Below are 13,336 nucleotides of genomic sequence, written 5' to 3'. Positions count from 1 at the left end.
AATCTCCACCCTATTCCCTATGTAGTGCACTACTTTTGATCTGGTCAGAAGTAGCCTAGTGCACTACGTAGGGAACAGGGTGTCATTTGGGCCAGAGTCAGTAACTCCGCTGGGTATGAATTGTCTCTCTATCTTATCTGTCTTCTATATGATGTTCTCCTCTCCTCCTCTCTTCTCTCCTCTATTCACTCTATTCTATCATCCACACCACATGCCAGCTTCAACACAATCCATTTACAAGTTAAAGACACACCTTGGAATAAATAGCAAAGGAAAACTACTACTAGATGGATTTTTTATTTCCCATCACCATGAATCATATTTAATAACTGAACAGTAGCAGACCTAACTTAATCTGTTCCTGACTCTGGATAGTGGATTAAAAAGACCATCAATCTCCAATGATATTAAAGTACAATTCTGAACATTACTGATATACTGAGTGACAAGTCAAGATATCTGCTGAGTTTTTATTGTTTGGTTAATATCACCACCTGCTGGACAGGTTTAATGTTGCTTGACTGAGCAGGATGGGAGAATAAAAGATGCCAAACTTAGGGCCGGTTTCCCGGACATCTCCATTGAACATGCTTTTTAGTCTAGGACTAGGCTTCATCCGTGTCCGGGAAACCGGCCCATATAGTTCAATTAGCAAGTAAGTAACACTACCTGTTCCATGATACTGAGGAAAATGACATTGAGACAGAGAACCAATTGAGAAAACATTTCAATGGTTCTGAATGACAACCAACATACATTAACAGCATACATCATGATTAATGTAAATGTTCCCAATTAAAACATTGCATTTGATAAAAAATACGTTATTAAGTTTTAATTAAATTCTGAAGATTAAATCAGTCAGACAAAAATAATAGTACAGAAAAACAGAGTATTATATCTGGGGACCATCACCACCAGCATGACTAGTATCTATGTGGACCCTACTACAGTTTAACCAGCTCAGCTATAGACTACACCAGCATGACTAGTATCTATGTGGACCCTACTACAGTTTAACCAGCTCAGCTATAGACTACACAAGCATGACTAGTATCTATGTGGACCCTACTACAGTTTAACCAGCTCAGCTATAGACTACACCAGCATGACTAGTATCTATGTGGACCCTACTACAGTTTAACCAGCTCAGCTATAGACTACACCAGCATGACTAGTATCTATGTGGACCCTACTACAGTTTAACCAGCTCAGCTATAGACTACACCAGCATGACTAGTATCTATGTGGACCCTACTACAGTTTAACCAGCTCAGCTATAGACTACACCAGCATGACTAGTATCTATGTGGACCCTACTACAGTTTAACCAGCTCAGCAGTACCTTGTAAAGAGAGCCAAAACCCAGGATAGAGGGGCTGAGTGAATGTGGTCTGGACTCTGTGGAGGAGGGTCATTGTGTCAGAGATACTGTAGAAGGACAGAGTACCTGCCTTGTGATCCAGGTACACTCCTACTCTGGAGAACTGAGGGCCTGATACTTCAGTCTCAACATTATTGTGTCTGAACCAACAACCACCACTAGAGCAGTCTAAACTCCAGGACTTGTTATTGTGTCCAAATCCACCATCTGTCCCTGTTCTGCTGATGTCTTTATATGAGACTGCTGTATAAACACACTCCCCACTCCACTCTACCTCCCAGTAACAGCATCCAGACAGACCCTCTCTACACAGAACCATCAAGTAGTTGGTGAATCTGTCTGGATGATCAGGATATGGTTGGACTTGGTCTGTATCGGTCACCTTTCTGTTCCCTTCAGACAGAGAGAGGCGTGTGACTGCTGTGTTTGGGTCCAGTGTGAGCTGACAGGAATCTGGGAGAAGAGCAGAGCAGAGACCAATGAGGGGAGTTAGAACAATAAGTTAAGTCAGATACTGTATCTACCCTGTCTTTGATTAGAGCACAGCAGAGATCAAATCAGAGAAATATGAGGAGTCAGGTAGATACCCAGTCTTTGATTAGATCTACTATTGCTATATATTTCTAGAGGGATTGTTGGGAGTGTCAGTAAAAAGAGACTGTTAGTTACTTCAGAATAAAGAGACTCACATTGTAAGAACTGTTCTCTGGTCTTGGGCTCTGGAGGCAGTACAACATCCACTATATTCACTACAGACACACAAACACATTCACAGAGAGAGGGAATGTTATCATCATACCATATTCCACATGTATATGACTAGTAGGGAACTTTCAATGGTCTAAAGTTGATGTTCTTATTATTTTCAACACACCTGTAGTGGAGATCTTGGTCCATTCTCCTTTAAGGACGTCTTCTAGTTTCTCTCTCAGTTCAGACACAGTCTTACTCACATCTCCAAAGTACTGAAGAGGACGGACAACGATGCTGGGTAAGTCTGAAGATACACTGGTACTGGAGAGAGACTGATAACTCTGGGGGAAGAGAGAGAGAGAGAGAGAGAGAGAGAGAGAACAGAACCAAATGATTGAGAGTTTCACAATGAGTTTTAATTTCATATCACATGTATCAAGGCAGTTGAGTTACCTGGAGGAAATGGATGTGATCCTCTGTGTGTGAGAGCTGCTCCAGCTCAGTGCTTCTCTTCCTCAGCTCAGCTATCTCCTGCTCCAGTTGCTCCAGGAGTCCTTCAGCTTGACTCACTTGAGCCTTCTCTTGGGCTCTGATCAGCTCCTTCACCTCAGAGCGCCTTCTCTCAATGGAGCGGATCAGCTCGGTAAAGATCTTATCACTGTCCTCCACTGCTGCCTGTGCAGAGCGCTGTTAAGAGAGAGAGAGAGAGAGAGACTTGTCTTACTTTAATGAGCCATCCTCATTACACGAACACCCCCACCCCTAAAAGCACATTGCGTGACACCACAACCTCTACACAATCACATTATCCAGTACCCAACACCACAGTACAATACACCATCCAGCACCACATTCCAACCGTCCATCCAACCCCTCCTCTCCAGCCGTACAGACAGCCCCCCTGAGCCCCCATACCTCCTGAAACATCTCCACACTGTTGATCATTTTGTACAACTCAAACTCAACCCTAAGGCGTCAACAGTAATGGCATTACCCTGGCAACACAGAAAAAACATGATGAACAGTCTGTCATTGCAGAAAACGGACACCCCTCCCCAACTCCCAGGTCAACCCGAGCCAACCAGCTATTGGTGTCCAGAGCTCCATGTAATACCCTCCACTGGACGACCCCTGACCTTTCCAGCACTGAGAGCTTATAGAGCCCCTCCACCTATACCCTGCCATGCTCTCAGCCCCCACAACCCCCTGCCACTGATGCCCCTTCACACCCGCTAAGCTCCTGATGTGTCTAACCTTGATTTCTCTGTGACAGAGTTTGGAAAGGTCTGTGAGCAGAACCTGAGAACACCCAGGATCACAGAGTTCTGTCCTCTATAAATCAGAGTACAACTCCACAGCCTGCTGCCTCATCTCTTCACAACAGAAGTTACCCACCCATCAGGCTCCCTCATCTCTTCACAACAGAAGTTACCCACCCATCAGGCTCCCTTCCTCTCCCCACAACAGAAGTTACCCACCCATCAGGCTCCTTCATCTCCCCACAACAGAAGTTACCCACCCATCAGGCTCCCTCATCTCCCCCACAACAGAAGTTACCCACCCATCAGGCTCCCTCATCTCCCCCACAACAGAAGTTACCCACCCATCAGGCTCCCTCATCTCCCCACAACAGAAGTTACCCACCCATCAGGCTCCCTCATCTCCCCACAACAGAAGTTACCCACCCATCAGGCTCCCTCATCTCCCCACAACAGAAGTTACCCACCCATCAGGCTCTCTCATCTCCCCACAACAGAAGTTACCCACCCATCAGGCTCCCTCATCTCCCCACCACAGAAGTTACCCACCCATCAGGTTCCCTCATCTCCCCCACAACAGAAGTTACCCACCCATCAGGCTCCCTCATCTCCCCACAACAGAAGTTACCCACCCATCAGGCTCCCTCATCTCCCCACCACAGAAGTTACCCACCCATCAGGTTCCCTCATCTCCCCCACAACAGAAGTTACCCACCCATCAGGCTCCCTCATCTCCCCACAACAGAAGTTACCCACCCATCAGGCTCCCTCATCTCCCCACAACAGATGTTACGCGCCCATCAGACAAACGTAAAACAAGGGATTTTCTTGGTTTCCCCACTCTGTTTTTCCAACCCCTCTGGTGAAACAGAGAACTGAGCCCTGTACTATAATATAATATAATGTGCCATTTTGCAGACGCTTTTATCCAAAGCGACTTACAGTCATGCGTGCATATATATATATATATATATTTTGTGTGTATGGGTGGTCCCGGGGATCGAACCCACTACCCTGGCGTTACAAGCGCCGTGCTCTACCAGCTGAGCTACAGAGGACCAGGTGCAGACACATTTATGAAAGCAAAGACAAGGTCATTATTTGGGCTCTAAACACTAACAACCTACCCTTACACACCTCTTTTGCTACCCCTGCACTAAGATTCCTGCCATGGCATTTAAATGTTTTTGTTTGACTTATTCCCCCAGTCTTTGCCGCCGTTCATGTTAAGGAAGTCTAACCGCGAAATCTCCATAAGAGGTGGGAGGGAAATCACCACAATCAGAAACCAGTAGAGAAGCCCATAAAGCCGCCATGACAGAAAAAAACATCCATTTAAGCAGATTCTGAAGACATGCCCTTAAGAACCCATGACCCATTTTCTCAGCCTATACCGCTTCCTGGGTGAGAGGACACTAAACCCCTCATTCTTCATCACGTGTTGTACTGACCTTACAAACCTTCCAGGATCAATAAAATAAGACTCCAGCAGAACCTTCTTTTTCCCCTTTAGTCTCCAGCAGGAACCTAGAAAGTTCTCTCACCGTATATACTGGGCCCTCAGCCTGACTGTCTGTCAGCTCTGGATCCAATGAGCCGTCTGAAAACGAGACCGCCTTGTCCTCCGCTCCTGCAGACTCACCTCCCCCCTCTTCCTCCTCCTCCATTGACACGGTACCGTCCTCCTCCTCCCCAGTCTCTGCCCCCCTGCACTTCCCCCCTGATCAGAGCCTCTTCCCCAATGACAGGCAATATTTGCCTTCGCCCACCCGAGTCTCCGTTACTACAGAAACCTGCCTCAGCTCATGTAGCCCAGCTGCAACCCTCCCCACCACCGCTTTCTCCACGGCCTGCGCTCCACCACTTGACCATTCACTACTCTCCTCCTTCCTGGTACCACCACCACTTGACCCTGCTCTACTCTCCTCCCTCCTGGTACCACCACCACTTGACCCTGCTCTACTCTCCTCCTTCCTGGTACCACCACCACTTGACCCTGCTCTACACTCCTCCATCCTGGTACCACCACCACTTGACCCTGCTCTACTCTCCTCCCTCCTGGTACCACCACCACTTGACCCTGCTCTACTCTCCTCCCTCCTGGTACCACCACCACTTGACCCTGCTCTACTCTCCTCCCTCCTGGTACCACCACCACTTGACCCTGCTCTACTCTCCTCCCTCCTGGTACCACCACCACTTGACCCTGCTCTATTCTCCTCCCTCCTGGTACCACCACCACTTGACCCTGCTCTACTCTCCTCCCTCCTGGTACCACCACCACTTGACCCTGCTCTACTCTCCTCCCTCCTGGTACCACCACCATTTGACAACTTTCATGTTTTGAAATTATACTTCATTACTATAATGATTATCAATAAGCCTAAACATTAATTCAGTCACCTCTGGTCGACAAAAACGTATTTTCCTAGTACATTAATTGTAAAATTCAACAACCAGCATCGAGCACTCTGCCTTCTCACGCAAGCGAGGGGCATATTGAGGTAAATATGCTAACCGCGACGGTTGCATTATGTAATTTATTGGTGGGCTGGAAGATGCAGTGTTTTTTTTCTATTCAGAGGCTATTTACTCCCAATATGAGAATTTTATGTAGAAGGTTTTTATAATGCATGTTTACTAGGGTTGAGGTTAGCGCATCTGAGTAGCGATTATTTGGGTTCAATACCTTTCCTACATATCAATCATATTGCTGCTTGTAGCCTATAACTGATGATCCCCACACTAGAAACACTGAAAACTATCTGTGTTAGCAAACCCTGTGTTCCACCCCTCCCCTGTGTAACCTTGAGGTTTGTTAAGAAACAAACACTTGTCTACGAAAAGAGACATGTTTAACGGATTCCGCTTGGCACCCAGCCGAGAGCACACGAAAACCACTTGCAAATTTACCAAAACTAACCAACTACTTGCGGTCTGTTCGTAAGTAATAAACGGAGGCAGATTAGCCACCACAACTCTTATCGAAAGAGGCAACATCTGCACCAACACACCCCTCACAAAAATCCCACTCACAACAAGACAAACCTTTTTCATTAACACGACCACCGCCTTGTTCATTCTGGATGCAGAGTGCAGATGTTCCGCTCCAACCTGTTCGCCGACCATGAGCAAAACTTCCTCCACACCTTTCTCCGGAACGCACCCGAAGCGACAGCGTTTCTTCTCCACTCGGTTGAGGCCATCACGCCGCCCTAACAAACTACCCCTACTCCCCCCTCAACTCTAAACGATAAACAGTGGAAACCAATAAACAAACCCTCCACCATCAGAAAATAAATTCAGAAAATACGCAAGAACCAAAAGAAAAAAGAATAGTATCCCTCCTCACGAACCACAAAACTCTCACACAACCAACTTCTTCTTCTATGATATAATGTCATAATGTCATATAAGGTCAACAAACCAACGTTAAAGGTGCATGCCACCACCTACTGTGCTGGAATGTGTGGTCAATCACGGTTTCCAACATTTCTAAATCCTCCTACCTAACTCAGTACTTCTGAGAAAATAAAGAAGAGCCCTACTAACTTCTAATAGACCCTCCCCCATCCCCAAAATCCCTTCCAAACCCCCCCAACCCCGTCCAACCTCAATGACCCTACACTTCAATCTTTCCCTCTCTTCAACATATTTACAACAATATAACAACACATGCTCCACCGTTTCATCGACCGTACCCCCCAGACACAAACCATTCCCATGCTTGCCAACCAGATGTAATGACGAGATCAATGTACAATGTCCTAAGCGCAATTGAGTAAACACCACCTCTTCCTTCCTAATCTGACCTTTGAATCTTGGTCCATCGACCTTTCTGTAAAACTGTAAACTATTCATGTAAATGCCGGCCCTTGTGCTCAGAGTACCATCTCTTCTTCCACACATCTATCAAAATGGCTCTGATCTTACATTTGGCCTCACCTCTACCCAGTGGAACATTAATATAAATTATATCTCGTTTCAAAGCTCTTTTAGCTAACTGGTCTACAATTTCATTCCTTTCCACACCCGAATGTGCTGTGACCCAGCAGAATCTCACTACTAAACCCATTCTCTCAATTCTCCATAATAACATTAATACCTCCAATAGCAGGTCACTCCTATTAGATTTACCAGATGATAAACTATTCAATACAGACAGAGAATCTGAGCATACTATAATTCTAACAGGTTGTACGTCCTCCACCCACTGGAGGGCAACTATTATCACCAACAGTTCAACTGAGTATACTGACAGTTCATCTGTTAGTCTTCTACATATCTGCACATCAAATTCAGGAACGTAAACGTCTGCTCCTGTGCGCCTACTATCCGTACATACAAAGGCATCTCACCTGCCTCCACCAGTAAGACACATACAGATGTTGATTTAAATTCACCAATACATATCATTAAATCTTTATACTGGATTCTGACTTTGCCGCTGTTCCATAAACTATACACCCAAAATTAATTGTCGTCCTGATCAGAGCTCTATAAATATCCATCAAAGATTGTCTGTCAGCATCCCATTCATAACCAGAGACTCACAAAACCAACTACCGTAAAAGTGATGGAATGAGAGAGACAGAGACATCGTTACAACACTGTACACAGTCATAATATAACGGTTCTTCTTCTTTGGAGTTTAACGGTGGTTGGTATCCAATATGTTGCATTACCGCCCCCAACTGGACTATAATATCAATCCATTATACTTTGTAATAATACAAAAAACACCCTTCCAACTAACCCTACACTCATTAAATACCCACTACCCCATTCCACTACTTTGACCCTATCTGCTCCTGCACCATGCCAACGGCCTGGGAGGACGGGACACCACCACTCAACACACCCTGTAACTCTTCTGTAGTCTAATCTTGTATGCCCAAATACTTCTCTGCAGCTGCCATCACAATATCTATTTTCTGTGATTTACGTTCCATTTCTGCGGTACAGTTGATAACCATTGCTATGAACGCTAAGAAGCTAACTTAACTAAAGCATATATCACTCGTTGGCCTATCCCTCTGTGCTGGCACAGATCTACTACTCACAGGGATCCTCTCAGGATCTCTCACCCTTGACCCATCCTCCTCTACTTCCTTCACTGCCTCAGCATACGACCCCTTCTGCACTACTCTGACTCTAGCCACCTCAACCTGCCTCTCTCGCACCGGACACTTCAGATCCCCAGCAATATGGGCAACCCTCCAGTTGACACACACAACTTTATCCATCGAAACTACACAATCCTCTATCCCATGCCCTCCTGCACACTTCCCACATCTTGGAATCTCCCTCCTACAAACTGCTGCAACATGACCATAAACGTTGCACCTGAAACAAAGCAGTGGATTCGCCACAAAAGCTCTAACAGGATAACTGATATATCCTAACATGACTTTGTTGGGTAAAGACCCAAAACTCAAAAGGACTGACAGTGACTCCTCTGTTTCACCACGCTCACCACCAGGTCTGCGTCACACCAAACGGCGGGAATCACAAACACCAGGAATCTTCAACTTGAATTGCTCCACCTCCACACTTAACGCTACCCCAGAAATCACTCCTTTCAATGGTGCCCTGTTCCTAAGAGCAAAGCAAGAAACAGATCTTGACCCAAGTTGCGTGACACGGAGCACCCACTCCCTCTGGTCAGAAGAAACACAAACAAATATCACAAGTCCACTACAGGTTGCCTTCACTGATTCAACTGCACGCAACTCCTTTCCCACCCACCCTGAAACCACAAATGGATCTGCCAAAAGGTATGGATCCACTTTCTCCTACAATGTAACTCCTACTGCACCAGATTCTTCTTTATCATTTCCATTGATGCCAGGCTCTGGTTCTGAGCTCTTCACCACACCTTCTACCTCACTTAACTCTCCCTCATTCATTTCCATTTCACCTCCAGAACTCAGTCTGGCGAATGGCTCACTCTGTTTGCACTTGAATTATAACATTTGAAATGTCTCTATTACTTTGAAACTTTTTTGAGTGTAATGTTTACTTTTAATTTCTGATTGTTTATTATCTATTTCACTTGCTTTCGCAATGTAAACATATATGTTTCCCATGCCAATAAAGCCCTTTGAATTAAATTGAGAGAGAGCTCCATTTTAATGTATAGGGGACTTGAGTCTTTCATGGTTACTCAAGGTTATGTGATGAGGTAACCCCTCTTGCGACATCAAAATCAGTGTCAGCCTAATGGGGAATGACCTCTTGGTGAAACAGTCAAGATGTTGGTTTCTCTCCTCAGTAGACCGAGGTTCAAATCCCGCCGGTTACATTAAGCAGTCTATTCTCTGAAAGGGGTCCAGACAGCCTGTTCCCAACAGTGGAGCCAGTGGGATTGGATAGGGGCATCTCTCTCTCTCTGACTGGACTAGAGAAGTGAAATGGTGTGTCTCCTCTGGTCAACAATACTCACCTTGAGACACTCCACAGCCTGTTGGAGCTCCTTCAGGTCCTTCTCTCTCTCCTGGAATCTCTGCTGGACCTTCTGCTGACTCATCCCCAGCTGCCTCTGTGGAGAATCACTCTTCAATGAGCTATAAAGCTTTATTTGTCCAGTAGATCAATAGTATAGTAATGGGACATAGTACCCATAGAAGTTAGGGATTAATATGTTGAGGAAGAGTCTGTGTGAAATTATATTGTTATGTGAATGATTATAGTTTTAACAGTGCATAAAACAGGGGAGCTGATTGGGTGTTTGATAACGAATGATAATGGTGTTTGATAATGAATGATAATGATGTTTGATAACAAATTACAATAGTGTTTGATAATGGTGTTTGACTTTAGAAAATGGTGATACATTTGGAGAATCTGGGTTAACATATCTATATAATCAAGGTTTGTGTTCATATTTGTTCTGCCGTAGATCGATATAGTTTGAATGATCTCATATTCAAACAACCTTAGTTCCTACTGTATCTTTAATTCTTTGTTTATCAGACAGTCACCAACAAGTAGTTCTGGTCTTACCTGTTTCTCAGTCCTCTCTGCTGCAGCTGACACTGTATCATGGCCTTTATGTTCATCCATCAAACACAGCAGACAGATACACTGCTGATCGGTACGACAGAAAACCTCCAGCAGTTTGTCATGATGAGAGCAGATCTTCTCCTGTAGTTGTGCGGTGGCTTTGACCAGCTTGTGCTTCTTGAAACCAGGAAATTCATAGTGAGGTTGGAGGTGAGTCTCACAGTAAGAGGCCAGACACACCAGACAGGACATGAGGGCTTTCTGCTTTCTGGTCCCAGTGCAGAAATCACACGCCACATCTCCAGGTCCAGCATAGCACAGTGCAGGAGGGGGAGCAGCCTGGAGTCCTGTCTTCTTCAGTTTCTCCACCAACTCAGCCAACATGGTATTTTTCCTCAGATTAGGCCTTGGAGTGAAGGTCTCTCTGCACTGAGGACAGCTATAGACACCTTTCAGAACATCCTGATCCCAGCAGTCCTCAATACAGCTCCTACAGTAACTGTGTCCACAGGGAATAGCCACCGGCTCCTTCAGTAGATCCAGACAGACAGAACAACAGAACTGGTCCTGGTCCAGCAGAACTCCCTGCTGAGCCATTTGGACGGTTGTTCACTCTCACACAGACAGACGACACAGAGACTCAGATCAGTTTCGTTTCCACAGAAGAGAGTTTGTGGGAGGGGGAGGGACTTCCTGGTTCTGCCAGAGGGGTGGGGTTAGAGGGAGGGAGGGGTTAGAGGGAGAGAGGGAGAGAAGGAGAGAGAGAGAGAGAGAGAGAGAGAGAGAGAGAGAGAGAGAGAGAGAGAGCAAGAGAGGCAGAGAGAGAGAGAGACAGAGAGAGAGAGAGAGAGAGAGAGAGAGAGAGAGAGAGAGAGAGAGAGAGAGAACTGTACACAATGTTAATAGAGACAAAGATTTGTGTTCCTAGGTTAGGGCCCTTAATATGGAATACATTAAATAGAGTGGTTAGAATATGTAAAGGGTAACAGTTTCTATGAAGTACATATGTATAATGCTTTTAATGAATTGTGTAATGCCTTAAACTTATGTGCTATGACACTAACTATAAGAAATGAATACCGTATGTATTGACTGATCATTGAGAATGATGTAACACTTTACATTACAGTGTGTTTATTGGTGTGTAATTATTCCTGTTAGTCCAGTGGTGTAAAAGTACTGTGATGCCTCATTCTTCCACTGTACTAGCAGCAGTAACCCTAGCCAGTAATAAGGCTACTGTAATGGAAAGTGTTACAGGAAATATAAAGGAAGGATTTATACATGTCATCTATGATATACTCTATGTAATGATATGTCTATGTCTTCTATATGGTGTTCTATACTGTATGTAATGATATTTCTATGTCTTCTATATGGTGTTCTATACTGTATGTAATGATATGTCTATGTCTTCTAGATGGTGTTCTATACTGTATGTAATGATATGTCTATGTCTTCTATATGGTGTTCTATACTCTATGTAATGATATGTCTATGTCTTCTATATGGTGTTCTATACTCTATGTAATGATATGTCTATGTCTTCTATATGGTGTTCTATACTGTATGTAATGATATGTCTATGTCTTCTAGATGGTGTTCTATACTGTATGTAATGATATGTCTATGTCTTCTATATGGTGTTCTATACTGTATGTAATGATATGTCTATGTCTTCTAGATGGTGTTCTATACTGTATGTAATGATATGTCTATGTCTTCTAGATGGTGTTCTATACTGTATGTAATGATATGTCTATGTCTTCTAGATGGTGTTCTATACTGTATGTAATGATATGTCTATGTCTTCTAGATGGTGTTCTATACTGTATGTAATGATATGTCTATGTCTTCTAGATGGTGTTCTATACTGTATGTAATGATATGTCTATGTCTTCTAGATGGTGTTCTATACTGTATGTAATGATATGTCTATGTCTTCTAGATGGTGTTCTATACTGTATGTAATGATATGTCTATGTCTTCTAGATGGTGTTCTATACTGTATGTAATGATATGTCTATGTCTTCTAGATGGTGTTCTATACTGTATGTAATGATATGTCTATGTCTTCTAGATGGTGTTCTATACTCTATGTAATGATATGTCTATGTCTTCTATATGGTGTTCTATACTGTATGTAATGATATGTCTATGTCTTCTAGATGGTGTTCTATACTGTATGTAATGATATGTCTATGTCTTCTAGATGGTGTTCTATACTGTATGTAATGATATGTCTATGTCTTATATATGGTGTCTATGTCTTCTAGATGGTGTTCTATACTCTATGTAATGATATGTCTATGTCTTCTATATGGTGTCTATGTCTTCTAGATGGTGTTCTATACTCTATGTAATGATATGTCTATGTCTTCTATATGGTGTCTATGTCTTCTAGATGGTGTTCTATACTGTATGTAATGATATGTCTATGTCTTCTAGATGGTGTTCTATACTGTATGTAATGATATGTATATGTCTTCTAGATGGTGTTCTATAATGTATGTAATGATATGTTTATGTCTTCTATATGGTGTTCTATACTGTATGTAATAATATGTCTATGTCTTCTAGATGGTGTTCTATACTGTATGTAATGATATGTCTATGTCTTCTAGATGGTGTTCTATACTGTATGTAATGATATGTCTATGTCTTCTATATGGTGTTCTATACTGTATGTAATGATATGTCTATGTCTTCTATATGGTGTTCTATACTGTATGTAATGATATGTCTATGTCTTCTATATGGTGTTCTATACTGTATGTAATGATATGTCTATGTCTTCTATATGGTGTTCTATACTGTATGTAATGATATGTCTATGTCTTCTATATGGTGTTCTATACTGTATGTAATGATATGTCTATGTCTTCTAGATGGTGTTCTGTACTGTATGTAATGATATGTCTATGTCTTCTAGATGGTGTTCTATACTGTATGTAATGATATGTCTATGTCTTCTATATGGTGTTCTATACTATAT

The 13,336-nt window shown here is 43.4% G+C and overlaps 1 protein-coding gene across 1 annotated transcript; it reads right to left on the bottom strand.

Annotated features, from left to right (window-relative positions):
• Positions 1 to 281: 281 nt before the first annotated feature.
• On the bottom strand, positions 282 to 10,983 carry LOC311122050 (tripartite motif-containing protein 16-like). Its single transcript, XM_084196465.1, has 6 exons — positions 10,342 to 10,983; positions 9,782 to 9,877; positions 2,531 to 2,764; positions 2,259 to 2,418; positions 2,074 to 2,133; positions 282 to 1,837 (listed from the first exon to the last, which is right to left on the bottom strand). Exons 1-6 carry the CDS (start codon positions 10,936 to 10,938, stop codon positions 1,320 to 1,322), a joined length of 1,665 nt encoding a protein of 554 aa, XP_084052591.1. The 5' UTR covers positions 10,939 to 10,983; the 3' UTR covers positions 282 to 1,319.
• Positions 10,984 to 13,336: the final 2,353 nt, after the last annotated feature.

The sequence above is a fragment of the Coregonus lavaretus genome (genome assembly GCF_964263955.1).
Source record: "Coregonus lavaretus genome assembly, contig: HAP1_SCAFFOLD_4952, whole genome shotgun sequence".
NCBI classification, from domain to species: Eukaryota; Metazoa; Chordata; class Actinopteri; order Salmoniformes; family Salmonidae; genus Coregonus; species Coregonus lavaretus.
The sequence above is the reverse complement of the archived record's forward strand: the minus strand, read 5'-3'. Positions and strand labels throughout refer to the sequence as shown.

Bases quoted from the DNA above. Each gene is read 5' to 3' on its own strand.
- LOC311122050 (XM_084196465.1), bottom strand. From the start codon at position 10,938: ATGGCTCAGCAGGGAGTTCTGCTGGACCAGGACCAGTTCTGTTGTTCT. The intron at 2,419-2,530 runs GTAACTCAACTG...CTCTTCCCCCAG, and splicing joins ATCACATCCATTTCCTCCAG to AGTTATCAGTCTCTCTCCAG. The intron at 2,134-2,258 runs GTGTGTTGAAAA...GTGTGTCTGTAG, and splicing joins GACCAAGATCTCCACTACAG to TGAATATAGTGGATGTTGTA.